This window comes from Heliangelus exortis, chromosome 5 (genome assembly GCF_036169615.1).
Source record: "Heliangelus exortis chromosome 5, bHelExo1.hap1, whole genome shotgun sequence".
In the NCBI taxonomy this organism is placed as follows: Eukaryota; Metazoa; Chordata; class Aves; order Apodiformes; family Trochilidae; genus Heliangelus; species Heliangelus exortis.
Genome location: NC_092426.1, coordinates 23,740,380 through 23,755,397, shown reverse-complemented (window position 1 = coordinate 23,755,397; position 15,018 = coordinate 23,740,380). Strand labels below are relative to the sequence as shown.

Below are 15,018 nucleotides of genomic sequence, written 5' to 3'. Positions count from 1 at the left end.
CACTGTCCCCTAACACAAATTACTTGCAGTGATGGTAACAGTAATGCTATTAAGAGAAAAGGCATTAATGGATAATTTGTTTTCCAAATTTGTGCACATGTCAAATCAAGCCTCCTAGAAAGCCTGAAAAGCGCTTGCCTTCTGAAATAAGCGCTTGCCTTCTGTCAGATAAACAGATTAGAAAAGTATGCAAGTTATAAGACAGCTTTGTAATGCATAACATTCTCACCTAGCTGGATTTTATTCCTGTCATGATACAATGGAATTTATGGCTATAGACGGCCTGATGGCTCAAAAACATCTTCAATCACCTTAGCAAAAGCAAAATGCTGCTTCCCAGATAGCAACAGCCTATCATCATTAAGCTGAGAGACAGGGAAAAGAGAAAATCTACACTATGTCATACTTTATCCTTACTAGATATTTACAGCAGATTAACCTTCAAGTCTTTGCTTGCAAAAAATATAATTAATAACACACATTATTGTTTGAAACAGAGTTCTCCAAACTCAAAAGGAAAGTGATTAAAAAAAGCAGTAGTCAGAAGCTCAGGTCTAAAGAAAGGAAATCAATCAAACAAACAAACAAAAGTCCTTAAAAAGACATTTCAGATATTAAAATTCTTTTAAGCAAAGAAAATATTTCCCTACTCTCCCTGCACCCCAAAAGTCTTGGATGAGATCCAGCTAGTTGTGTCTTACTGCATTGGAAAAAACTTGAATCAATATTTAGCATTACCATAATAATAATAATAATAATAATAATAATAATAATAATAATAATAATAATAAATAAATAAAGCATCAGCAGTCTGAACTGCAAAGAAAGCAAGTTCTGCAGCCAGGAGAAAAGCTGCTCTACAAGAATTCCTAAGGGAAATCGCAGAGGAAGTCTTTACCTCGTTTAAAAACAGGCACAAAGGGCGAATCCTTCTCTCCTTACTCTCAACAGATTTCATGGAAAATAGCGTATATTATTAAAAAGAATGGGATTTGCAGGATGCATTTGGTCCCATGTTAACTCTTTTCAGAAGTTTGTCAGCACCTTGTCTGATAGTAATGGAACCACATATTGTGTGAAGAAATAGTTTTGTACCAACACACCTGAGCAGAAAAACTGTAACTGCTATAGTAAAAACGACTATCCTACAAAGTAACAAAGATAGTAAAGACTTATGTTTTAAAACATCCTTTATTCTTTTCATCAGCTGAAGTATAAAACGGTCTCCCCATTAGATTCCCACTTCCTCAGCAATTTAATGATCTTCTTAAGTATAGAGATCTTCTTCATGTGTAAAAATGTAAGTCTGAAAGAGTATGGGTCACAGTTTCCTCCAAAATTATGGCAATTCACCTTTCGAGATGTTCCATCAATTAGAAAGGAGAAACTCGAAGTGCCACTCACTGCTAAATTACAAGGTGCGAAGGCCCAAACTGGTCCCCTTTAAACTTGTTCCAAGGCACCCAAAAGGCAGTTTCTGAGAAGATAAAAACCCACAACTGTTGCAGCTGAAGATGAGCCATCAGTTCTGTCAGCCAGGCCATTGTATTTATTTTTCACTTCTGTGAGCACTTGAATAACGGACCGACAACTCATCTTGACTGTCCAAAGGTTCCAAGCCCCTGAAAAGGAGTCCGCTGCAAGCTTCCACGTCTGACAGTCCTCAAGTTCTGCACACCCACGTTCAGCGGCATGAGAAATGTGTGGGAGCCGAGCGCTGGCCCCGCGTGGGAGCTGCCCCGAGGGACGGGCCCCCCGCCGTCCCTGCCGCTCCGGTCTAATCACCGCCCGCTGCTCCGCTCGCCTGTGGGGAACCCGCCTCCGCTTTGCTGCCGGTCTCCGGTGGCTCCTTGTCCCCGCAGCCCTCGGATTCCTTGTTGAAGCAAAGCTTGAAGACCCCCAGGACGGTCATGACCAGAATGACCAGCACCACCACCGCTACCGTCACCAATATGAAAACGTAGTGGGAGGAGGAGGAGAAGGGCGGCGGAGCGACCGTCTCCTCCCCGCCGGCAGCCACGGTAGCGGCGGGCGGCCCCGCGGTGTTGCCGGGCGGTGGAAGGGAGGGCCGCCGCTCCTCCGTCCCGGCAGCCGGCGGCTCCGCGGGGCCGCCAGCGGCGGTGGGGGCCGGCCCGGTGGCCGCGCAGGGCGACCCGTCCTGCCCGCCCGGGGTGCAGGCACAGGCGACGCCGCCGGCGGCATCGCGGCACCCAGCGGCCTCGGCACAGCGTCCGCTGCCGGGGCTGCGGTTGCTGCAGGGGCAGAGGGGCCCCGCCGCCCCCTGCCAGGCGAAGCCACCCAGCTCGGGCTGGCAGGTGAGCTGCACCTCCCCGCCGGGGCAGGACACGGTGAGCACGGTGCCCGGCGGGCTGAAGCCGGGGCCGGTGCTGCGGCCCTCGAAGGGGAGGCGGTAGTCCAAGTCGAGGGCGCCCGCGGGGTTGAGGTCGGGGCAGGTGCCCTCATACTGGTACTTGCAGACGTAGCCCTGGCTCTGCCGCTGGCAGGGCCGCTCCTTCCAGCCCCAGCTGGGGCCGCCGCCAGGGACCGCCGCCAGGTGCAGCCCGGCGCAGCGAGCAGTGAGGCAGGAGCGCACCGGCTCCTTCACCCACCGTCCCAGCTCCGCGGGCACCTCCTGCGGGACCGCCCCGCCGTCGGCGCCCTCCCAAGAGAAGCCGCGGAGCGGCTGCCCCTCGTCCGTGCAGGCGGAAGCGTTTCTCTTCAGGCCGACCCAGAAGAGCGAGGGTGCGGACTCAGCCGCCGCCTCCGCCAGCAGCCCCAGCAGCAGGCGCAGCTCCGGCTCACCGCTGAGCCAGGCCAGGCCGCCCCGATGGCGGTCGCAGGCGCTGCGGGCCTCGGCGTAGGAGCTGTTGACGAGGTGGGCGCTGAAGCAGACGCCGGCGTCCTGGCAGCGCACGGCGGCCCGCGGTGGCGAGGGCCGGCCCAGAGCGCAGGCCGCGGCCACGAGTAGGCACCAGGGCCCGGCCCGCGGCATCCTGGCGGCTCGGCGTGGCGGGGCGAGGGGTGCGGGCTGCCCCGGCTGCTGTGGCAAGCGCTCGGCTTCGTCTCGGGCTGTCCCGGCTGCCCGCCCCGTCCCAACCCAGCGCCGACCCCGCGCCCACGGCCCTCCCCTGGGCCTGCCGAAGGAAACGTGTCGGGAGCCGGAGTTGACCTCCGCATCCTTCGTTTGTTGGCGGGAGAGTGACGAGCAGCACTCTGCTCCGCCAGGAAGCTGCTGCCCTGCCCGGCGGGCGAGCGTCCAACTTCGGGAGAGGAGCAGGGTGGGAAATCCCGGTGCCACTCCGCTGCCGGAGGGGCAGGAGGGTGCCGAGGCCCGGAGCTGCAGTTGTGGGGCCCTTTTTTGGCTCGGGCCCAGGAGATGTCCGGGCCCGTCTTGCCGGTCTGTCGAATGGCACTTCCAGGAGAAGATCGTGCCAGCTTCAGCGACCTCTTCCTTGAAGGATTTTATGGTTAGGTGAAGCTGCGCGCCTGACCCCTTGGCTCCCAATACTCGAGCCAGTGTAACAATCAGGAAAACTGTCTCAGATCACTGCTTTGAAGCAAGATGGCCTAAATGCATTGTGCTTTAGGTGCCTGCACTGATTTCCAACAGGTTGTTCTCAAATAAATTAACTGATTGGCTGCAGCTGTTTTCCTGGTGGCAATCTACTTGTCACCTCATTTTCCTGCTCCTTACTGTGATGTCTCTGTGTGTGATACAGCACACACGGGTCCCTTTGCCAGGCATTTGATGTGGCACAAAACCATTTGCATATGTGTGCATTTCATTTACCAGGTTTCTCTTTGGAACAGTCCTCATCAGTGCTTTTTGTTTTGTGGGTGGGATATAATGCAGATTCCTAGTGTTTGAATACACGGAGAAAGTGGAGCAAAAAGCGGAAAATAATCTGAAATTTTTAAATATAATGCATCAGCATTGAACCTCTGTGGAGGCAAATTCTACAATCTTGGATCAAGGCTCCAGGTGAACTCTGCCCTGCACAAAGTACCCTGGCTTTGCAGAGCATCTGTTGAGCCCTTTCTGAAGAATTTAAATTCACTTTGGAGGTGCAGATAACAATCTTGTGACTGACCTGCACAGACCTCAGGGACTCTAGACCTACCCTGGGACATAACACATTTTCTCTGGATAACTCAAAGAAGAATTAGGAAGACGGGTATACAGACACACTGTGTGATGATGATCTGAAGCTTGGCCTATTTTTGTAATGTATTCCAAATACCGAGTAAATTTTACAAGTTTTCCACCCAGCAACTTGGTGGACAGAGTGTTTTAGAGACTGTTTCCTAGGGAAGTTTCTGTTGGCAGTCTGTTGCCAGAACTGCACAGAACAAGCAAAAGCTTAGAGCTGCACTTCTTCACTTGCCCTAGACCCTGTATCCTGGCCAGCAGACAATACAGGAAGCACACACTGGTCTCTATTAATGAAATTCATCATTTTTATAAAAGAAGAAGGGCAAGAGGTAAAGGGGGAAAATACCATCTGTGTAAGTTCTGTACAAAGTACATCCCTGGTACCTTGTACATATCCTGTGTACAATATGCTTGAGAGTTAGAGACAATATGCCAGCTATTCCTGGTTTTGTATGCTTTTTTCCTGAATATTTGCTGACAAGAAACTGCAGCTTGGTAGAAGCTGCTTTTAACCTTCATTTTCTGACAATATTTTTTATAGCCTTGGCATTCTTATTTCCTAGCTAAGCACAAAAATTTCAAGAAAGCAAAAAATAAGATACTAAAAAAGACTAAATTCTGGTTTCCTGTTTTGTCCAGCTCAATGAATTATCAATAAATAACTATTTCCCTTCCCCCCCTTCTCCAATAAAGTAGACTTTTAATCATTGTTTGTTGCTTTTCAAGTATTCCAGTACTTAAAAGCTGTATAAAATGAGAATGTTCTCTCTTCACAAAGAATCACATGGAGAAGACAGAAGGTAATTACCTCTAGGTAGTGTCTTCACTTGGACGGGTTTTTCTTAGCTTAAAAAAGTACTTTTTCACACTAAGAAGAATCATTCAATGGAACAGCCTGCCCAGGGGTGTGACAGAGTCCCCATCACTGGAGGTTTTCAAGTTGCAGCTGGACAGGGTGCTGATAATCTCATGTAGGCTGCCTTTCCCATGAAAAGTTGGACCAGGTGATATTTCAAGGTCCCTTCCAACCTGGGATATCATAATCTTATGATAAGTAGAGTGATTTAAATACTTATTTCAGACCTATATAAAAAGACAAGAATTGAATATCATCTTTTTCCCAGAATGTGTAGGTATTTGTTACTTCATTTTTGCTTTGAGGTAGCATCTAGCTAAATGCTTGTACAGGCCCACTGGATATCACATATACAGAAATTCTGTTTCTCACAGTTATAAGAGTTAACAAAGCAACATTTTGAAATACATGAAATAGAAGAAGTTGATTATGGGTAAACAGTTCACACAATCATAGCTGTTCTTAGGCAAATCTTTACCTTCAGTTGGTATTTTGTTTCTCTTGATATCCAGCAAAAATAAAACTACATTAAATGTTGCTATGTTATTACAATTTTTAAATTACAAGAGCAATTAAATTGCTTTGGTAAAAATAGTAATGTTAAATTTGTATGCCAGTAGACTTATGGAAAACAGGTTTTCATTACAAGAACCTGTTTTTTTAATTCTAAATGAAACCAGAATTTTGATCAGTCAAGGTGTAGAGAGGATACAGACACCAAAGTAAAAATCTGCAGTGTTGCCCCAGCTGTTTTCAGAGCTCTGCAGCCTACTGGAATTGTCACTCTGGCATTCACTCCTCTCCACAGTGTGTCAGGAGGGTGGCTCTGAACCATGTGCCTGTGCAAGAGAGCATGAGGAGATCCTCACTGTCTGCCTACACTCCAAGCTGTAAAGGTGCAGTTCAGTTTGCATCAGGAAGCTTTATTATCTACTATTCAGATCTCCAGTTCTTCACTGGATCTAGCCTTAGCTGTACTTGCACAAAATGAATGATTCCTTTAGCCCTTCCGTATTTTTTGATGATGGACAGATGATACATTTCTACAAATACCTGTCAGTTTAATATCTTGAGCTGTTTTCTCCAAATGTCATTGATGTGGGAGACGAGAGGTTGCTACATCATTACTACTGTCTGGCTGGGGAATGCTGACAAAGCTTTGCCTAAAGCAAATCCACTGCAATCCTACAGCTTCAGTTCTTCTCTTTCAAAACTGAGTTTGCTTACTACAGCTGAAGACAGACTAACCTTTATAAATAGAAGCAACAGTATAAAAGCCCCAATTTTTTCATTTTATACTTCAGACCTAAGTTTCTGTCCCTGAGGAGGAAGAATGCAGCTCAGTCTGTGAAAATATTTGCTCCCTTGCTTCTCACCTTGGCTGTCAGCAAGGATGGGATGGGATGGCCTCTCTGCCAGGGAACTGTCAGGTACTTCCAGCTCATTTCACACAGGCCACGACTTTAATTTTCTAGGCTATATTTGAAGCGGCAGTTTAGAAACAGCAGTTTAGACACCAGTGCCCCAGGCAGTTGTCTCATTGGAGGAACTTGTACAGCACAGAAAGATGAGAACACTGCATGCCAAAACCAAAGGCTTTCACCTGCTGGAAATAGAGACAGTAGCTGTATGTCTACTTGATCTGCCTGTATACCTCCTCATCTCTCTTACAGCTTCCCCTTCCTGCAAAATATTTCAAAAATAACAGCTCTACCAGATCTCTAGAAAACAGCTCGTCCTCTGGTTTTCAATGTTCTTCTCATTCTTCCTATTAAGTAAATGAGAGAACACTGTTTCTTTGAGTGTCTTCATGGAGCTTTGGCTGAAGAAATCCTGTCTTGAATGAGAGGATTATCTACTTACACAGAAATGCTGGTACCAGTACCTCACCAGTGTGACGTATCTAAACATCTATCTATGAAGAAGACTTTATTAGATTAATATGAATGTTATATGACTGATTGGTGTGTAGTTCCTAACGTAGCTGTTTTGCTCAGTACTAAGAGCCTCATTTGTCTTTAGTCATTCCTCAGCCTGCTGCCTGTAGGGCCTGAGCCTCTGAAAAAACACTGGTTTGCTTTAATTGTAGTTTTACTAAGAACCATTAGTTTTTCTGTTTCATTCTGTAACTGTGTCTGTCTTATAAAAATATGTACATTTCTACTAAGGAGTAATGATAGAAGGGCTCAATTAATAAATCTACTTTTCTCTTTTATGGTGGATTCTTTCTTGCATTTTTATAGAGTAAAATAAAACTTACTTTTGTGACTAACCAGGAAATATAGCAGCTATATGCAAGCAATTTGCAACTCCTAGGGCTTAAGGGGGTATATTTTCATTAGAGGTAGTTATGTAGAGAGATACAGTACCCTGTGCTTAGTAAGAGTTGTATTTTGCTTCACAGAGGTAGATGGATGTTGCAATAAGAGGTCTGCCTGGCTGCAAAGGTGCCAAGTGAAACGATCTTCCTGTGATGCACAGAGCACAAGTAAGGTCACTAAACTGGCTGGATATGTTTCTCATCCTCCAAGGGGTACAGGAAAATGTCTGGAAGTGGATCTGTCTACCAATTCTGCCACAAACTTGGAAATGATGTCTAATGGCAGAAGCAGCTACAGCATCTGTTTTCTGCTAGCATAAAGGAAGGCTGCTGGAGCTCACCTCCCTTTGACAGCTGGCCTCTACAGGTGAAGGAGCCCATTGTGGTCTGCTGCATGACACAGAGTTCTTTGGGGGTGGAAACTTCAGAGAGGAAAGGAGACAACAGGATGCAGCCCTGCACCTTTGCATGATGGCTTTTAGCTGGCTGCAGCCTTGGAGAGGCTACACTGGTTGGAAGGGGAAAGACACCAGTTAGCAGAGGAGAGTCTGTATTGTCACTAAGAGCTTAATCCCTCCCTCTCACCCTGACAGATATCTCTACTGAATCCAGATATCCTGCTGAATTTATCTTGAGTAAAATTTAAACATATTCTTCACATTCAGTGTTCTGCTAAGGGTTATATTCTTAAAAAAATACCTAAGTTAAAAATCAGACCTTCTTGAAGTCACTGGAAACTGTCTAATTTCAAGTGTGTGCCAAGATTTCTCACCAATTTCCTTGCATTCAGTCAAATAAGTTGCCACAGGGAGTAAAAATGCCAGGTGGAATGCCACATGCTTTTGTTACTTTTTCAGGTAAGAGGATAGGAAATTAAAATAAGAACTTCTGTTTCATTGTAACAACTTGCACGATTGTGAGATTTTAATTATTCATCTCTCAGAAGTACTACATAGATAACAAGGTTCACTTACACAGTTTGGAAAAGATAACCCAGCAGGGATCATGCAAGTTACTGTCTACTGTAATAACAATTTCCACTGACATTATCACATAGCTACAGGATACCTTTAAAAATAAGGAATAATATTTAACCAGTGTTGTGAACACAGTGGTATATCTGTTATGTTTATGACATGGACATAAATATAACTTATCCTGACCTGCTGAAGGCACATTTAATACCTGGACTGCATTGGCAAAAACAAACAAATAAAAGATGTGGCTCTAGTGTTACTCAATATGCATATGTTTCCCTTAAAGCCTGTTCAGTTTACATGTTCATGTTTCCATTACTAATTATGCAAGAAAATAATGTATTCTGTTAACATTTCCGTTCATCTTTAATGAGATATTAAGAAAGATTCCAATCCTGTAATTAGTGAGGGTAAATGAACTTTAGAACTCCCAAATCAAACACTTCAAATATTTTCCAAGAATACTGTAGTCTATAAATATTTTTTATTCTCACTCTAGCCCTCTCTCCTTTCTTTTGTTGACCAGATAATTCATATGCCTTCCATCCCAGCCTCCAAATTCTTCACATCTCCTGTAGTACATAACACTGTCTCCTTGCCCCATTGGAGCTTTTTGTGGAGTATAAATTGGCACAAAGGGCCTACAAGAACTAGAGGTTGACTATGGACATATATATGGTCTGGTTTGCAGCTAACTGCCAAAAATATAAAAAGCACTGAAATGCTTTATGTCACAATCAACCTTCCCTGCATCATCTTCTCTTTTCTCTGTACTTTAAATAAAAACCATTCAGCAGCAGTCAGAACTTTGACTTGTTGGATACATTTTGTTGGTCCATACTGAGTGTTCACATGCTGCAGAATCTGAGTGATTCTGTGTGTGCCTGTGTTTAGGTTTCTCTTTGTGTATGAAGAGAAGAGAAAGGAGGAGAGGAGAGGAGAGGAGAGGAGAGGAGAGGAGAGGAGAGAAGAGGAGAGGAGAGGAGAGGAGAGGAGAGGAGAGGAGAGGAGAGGAGAGGAGAGGAGAGGAGAGGAGAGGAGAGGAGAGGAGAGGAGAGGAGAGGAGAGGAGAGGGAGAGGGAGAGGGAGAGGAAAATAGAACTGGTTGAGAGTGCAGCCCAGGGTTAAGTTGAGGGAGTGGAGATCTGCAGCACAGCATAAAATGCATAGGCAGCAAAAGGGTGAGTAGACACAAGAAGGAGACAATAAGGCAGAAATCAAAAGAAAAGACAAGAAGATCATTTGCTAGTGCCAAAGTACCAGAGTGGCAGAGGGAGCAGAGGGGCATCATCCCTGCTGCTGCTGCCCAGTGTGGCACAGGCACAGTCCCAGGCGCTGGTGTGTGAGGGGATGGGGGTGACACAGCGGTGTTTGCACAGCTGAGCAGCCTCACAGCCTGATGCCAGGTGGTGTGGGGCTCTCAGCATGGAGCAAAGGACAATGACAGCTAAAATAAAAGGCAGTTACCACATAAAGACAGCACACAGTTCTTCAAACATACTCAGCTGTGGGAGACCCACTGTGTACTGAGGGACATTTGCGGCATTAAAGATACTTTGTGGCTCAAAGGCCATCCTTAAAAAGCATTATTTTTAGAATTAATTTGACAGCTTCTTTATGCCATTTCCTTTCTGGTCTATAGGGATAATATCAGCAGTCTGTGTAAACCACAGCTTTTGGAGGCCTGGGAAAATGCTGAGTGCACTGTTGATGGTTTCCCATCCTATGAAAAAAACAACCAAAAGGCTATAAGGGGAGATTAAATCAGGTTTACCTATATTCTATTATAGGTTTCTAATATTTTATCAAGTTTTGACCTAAATAAAAATATTTTTAAAAATAAATTAATTTTAATTCAAAGTGTGAAACACCAGCCCCTCAACCCCCCATTTTTTAATAACTTCCTATACAACTGGAATTAATAAATAATTATGGATATATATTATTATATTATTATATATTATATTATTATATCGTTATTATATTATGGATATATAATATATAAATATGGATTTAATAAAGTTCATATCCAGGTAGACAGAGTCCATGACAAACTTCTGGAACTAGCAGATCCTTTGGGATGAAGCAAACTTTCCTAGGGAAATAAAGTAAAATAGAAGGAAATCCAGTGGTAAGGAGGTGATTTCACTTCCTGGCCTTTTGCCCAATCTGACCATTTCAGAGAGTCTTGAAGTACTTGTTTGAAAATGGGCAAGGGGCACAGACTAGTGAGAATGAATTTGAGACCACCTGTGAGATGGAAACACAGCAGATGCTTCTCTGCACAGCAGTTAATTCAAAATGAACAAAATAAAAGAAAGGAAGGATATTTTGTGTCTAGTAAAATAATTGTTGTTATGGGAGGCAAACATACCTGTTCTAGAAATACTTATTGGCTTTCTTTTTGTGAGACTGGCCAGACTAAAAAGGCTTTAGTTCACTTTACTGATGTATCCTCCCCTTTCCCTTTTTAAATAATGCCCTTTTTGGAGCATTTCCAACTTAATGAAGGCTAATGTTTTAAATGTTCCTCATTGTTTGTTTGCAAGAGATAGAAATAGGCTTTAGATTTGTGTGGTATAAAAGGCTTAGAAGATTTTAGAGGATCTTGTTGTATGGTACATGGTGGTTTTCCTCTCCAGTTTATCATAGCAAAAAGGCCAACAACGCTGTTCTTTGCACTTGTATGTTAAATATGTGTTCAGTGGTACTACCTGATACTACCCTAAATGTCTCTATACTCATAAAATGTCTCAAAGGATCCTGAAATTTTCACAACATAAACCCAAGAAAGTTATCTTTATGCTCTGTATGAAGTCCATTTTGAAAGCAGACTGGCTCAAGAAGCAAAACTGGTATCTTTCTATGGGCTTCCCACACTCCAGAACGTTGGATATTCAGAACTCTGTGTATAATAAAACCAGAAAAATTTAAATCATATTTTAACTTTATTTTCTAGAGGTTACTCATGGTTTAATTAGTGGATGCATTTCCCTGCGTGTCTTCAATGCTAAGGTTAAAATCCTAGCAGCTCTGACAGCTTTTCATAAATTTAGATTAAATGAATATCTCATCTAAACATGAGAATGCTGTTTCTCTGGGTCTTAAAAATTAAGGTCTATTGATGCTAAAGGCATTGAAGACCAACAGTTTCCATGAAGTCACATAGTCAATGCTTAAACAGTTATTCATCCAAAAGGTAGAATTGATCTACATTTTCATCCACAAGCAGATTTTTTTTTTTTACTAGGATTATTAATTTTTAATTTTTGTATTAAAACTTTATGTTAAACCCTGGTTTTCTCATAATTTCCATTAGATTATATCCCATAATGTAACTAAAGATGCAGTGCTTGTGGTGCTGATTTTAACATCTTAGGACTGCAGACAACATATAAACATCATGCATCTCCTCTAGGGCTGCAAAGGACTGATTCCCATCTGAGTTTAGTGTGTGTGATCCTTGAAATATAAAGCCCTAACTGTTGTTTATCTGAAGACAGAAACAGCTAATATCCATCTAATCATACTTAAAATATTTTCTGTGAATAATAGGATGTGAAAACAAAAAGTGGTCTCACTTGCTGGCATAATTTAGTGTGATGCCACCTAGGAGCTGCCCTTGAAGATTGTCAATGTGCAGAGATCATCCATGAGGGGAGGGACTGTCATTACTGCTCTGCTGGTTCAGATTTCAACCACCATACATTTTGTCTAGTTTTATGTGGTACAAAAACACAGTCACAGTAACTTTTTCCATGAGATACAGTATGAGGTAAGAAAGAGGGTAGAATCTGCAGGAGTTTATTTTCGGTACTGATGAGCTCTCCAGGCAGACCAAGTTCCCTGTGAGGTTGGTTGATATTCAGTAGCATTTTCCCTGGGCTGGCAGGCACTAGCAGTATCTATTGTTTGTGGTTGCTCCAGCTGCTTGGTACTCAGGACAATAGCCTGTAATCCAGCTGCACCACTTTGCACTTGGGTTCAAAGGCCCTTGGTTTCACATTATTTGAATAGAAAAGGTCAATAAGAGGTGAGAGACAATTGAATGTTAGTAAATAATAAAGGAATGAGAGCTGCAAGTGTTTGACCCATCCCTGCTGATGTGCTATTGATCTGAACTAAAAGAGAAATGTCAAAGCCTTCCCCACCCAGAGGGATAGAAATGTTTCTGATATGTGTCAGTAAGAGATAAGAATCAGACCAAGAATGTATTAGCAGATGCCGCAGGGAATAAAGTATAAACAACCCAAGAACAATAGTTACTGTGTGTCAGCTACAAATAAGATAACTTATTTGGCAGGGCAAGTTCTTTTCATGCCCATTCCTTCAGGACAGTCTGGATATGCCAGAGACTTTTCCTGGGAGGAGGCATCTGATACAAGGACACTGCATGAGGGTAAGGCGGCAGATTCATGGGACTGTGTCCCTACATGGAGGGGTGGAAGAAAGGTTTAAAGGCAATGGATTTGCTCTACTGTCCTTCATGTTTTACCCTGACAGCACCCAACTGGATCCACAAAGGCAGCACACTACCATTCCCAATTAAATAATGGCTCTTCCAAGCCTATGCTATGCTGTCATTTAGCCCTCTAAAGGCAGCTCCCCTACACACTCATTTTCCTTTCTGTAAAGTACTTTACATTTTTCCCTTAAGACTTGTGTATACAACTTGACTTTACACTTCACAAGTTATGAATTGTCCCTTCTTTATTATTCTTAATCTTTGATTTCAGATTAATCAAATCAGCTGAACACACCTGCTGCATAAAGTCTTGCATAAAATGTAGCCACATAGTGAAAGGACAGATAAGGGAAATCATGTAGCCTGGATCATGATTTTTCATGATCAAGCAGTTACTTTGGCAGTGATTATTTCTGTATTTTATATCCATTGAAAAAAAATTGTCAGGAGACAGTGATACATAAATCCATCTAAGACTGCCTGATCTTCTACTGAAGTATGAGGTTTTGTTTCACATCCCTGCTCCATAGTCTGACAGAGGAAGGATTTTAACATATATCTCTGACATTCAAGTCAGCATATTAATCACTTTTTCCTTTTTTTTTTCTTTTTCATTTTTTCTTTTTCTTATTTAGGGACACTGACTGCATAGCACTTCTCAGATGTATTGCAAGTCAGCCAGTGGAGATTTGGACTAAACAGACCTCTCTTCCTTCTTCTTTGAAAGGGCTTCAGAATGTCTCTATCTTCAAACAAGCAAGGAACATGGTGTATTTGACAGTGATTGTTCCTTTGAAGTTCCTAAATTGAGGCCTGCCTGTAATATTCCGATTGTATTACAAAGGAAAGAGCTTTTGCAGAAGTATCCAGAGAAACAATGGGTTTGCTGAAATGTTCTCTATTAGTCTCCTGCCACATCAGGATCAGGATGGCAATGTATGCTACTGTAAAGCCAGTGAAAATCATCCATTTAAAATGTATTGGTTTCAGTCTTGTGCTTTGCACCAGTATATAAAAAAAGCATTTTTATTGTTTGTTGTTTTAATATTTATATACATATATATATATATGAGGCACTGCTCATGATGGGTAACATTTCCAGGGAAAACAGGAAAGGAGATTGGTTGATGTTTTTGATTTAGCCAAATGCATTTGGTGGGAGACAGGCAAAGGAGACAGACAGACAAGATGAAGCTTCCAACTCTCAATCCCCCTGACAGACTGACCATATTAGTCACTACAAAGAGAATTTATCCTGTCCTTCTGACACTGTAAAGATTAGCTTACCAATTTAATTATAATTGTTCATGCAACATATGTAGGGGTTTTTCCTTTTTTTTTTTTTTCTTTTTTTTATGTGAGGGGACTATCTCATAAGCGCAAGAAATGTCTGTAAGAGCCACTGGATTTTCAGTTTCTTTTGGGAAAATAAATTAAATAGGATTAAGGAATCTTGTACTAATTCAAATTTCTTTCTAGGTCAAGCAAATGTTACACGAAACATCCTTCCTTGAAAAGTAAGTTTGATATAGACATTTAACTTTAGACTTTAAGTTTAAACTTGTATAGTCACACATATTGAATATATATATGCAATGCCAGTTCAGAGGTATGCTTGGATACATTAATTGCTGATATACTGGATTTATGACAGGCTGTGGTACCCTGATAACCTCATTCCCAAAGGGACTGAAATACTTCTACTGTTCACTTCTACTGTATGCTTGTCACCATTAATGTCCCACTGAATTTATTCCTTTGTGTGTGACAAATGACCTCCTGAATACCAATGTTAAACTTGTAGCCCTAATTCACACTAGGCTGGTAATGGGACAGGGAAATAAATGAGTTTTTTAGTCCTTTCTGTGCCTTGGATAATCTGGGGCTCAGTCAGTTTGTGGTGTAAGTTTCTAGCGCTTCATGGGTTCTTCACCATCTTAGACTGTAATAAAAAGTTATTTTGCATGCAAAATGTGTTCCTGACAGTTCCCCAAATTCCACTGTGTCCAGGAAAGCGTAGCTGCACCATTGACAGAGACTTCTTGTACAAAAACCTTGAGCAGACTGAAAATGGACCTTCCCAGTCAAGTCTGCACTTTGAATTCTGCCATTACAGTAATAGGTAAAGAAAGAGGGAGAAAAGAGGCATGGAGAGTACTGAAAATCATCCTTTATGTGTCTGGGAGCAATAGTCCACCTCCTGCACAGGATGAAAAGCCACAGGAGAAGCAGATTGCCAGTCTGCAT

General features: G+C 42.8%; 1 protein-coding gene across 1 annotated transcript; it reads right to left on the bottom strand.

Annotated features, from left to right (window-relative positions):
• Positions 1-1,172: 1,172 nt before the first annotated feature.
• Positions 1,173-3,691, bottom strand: CLEC14A (C-type lectin domain containing 14A). The gene is given in 2 exon segments (XM_071746086.1): positions 1,173-3,013; positions 3,016-3,691. Coding segments are annotated over 2 exon segments (1,398 nt in total). The 5' UTR covers positions 3,178-3,691; the 3' UTR covers positions 1,173-1,777.
• Positions 3,692-15,018: the final 11,327 nt, after the last annotated feature.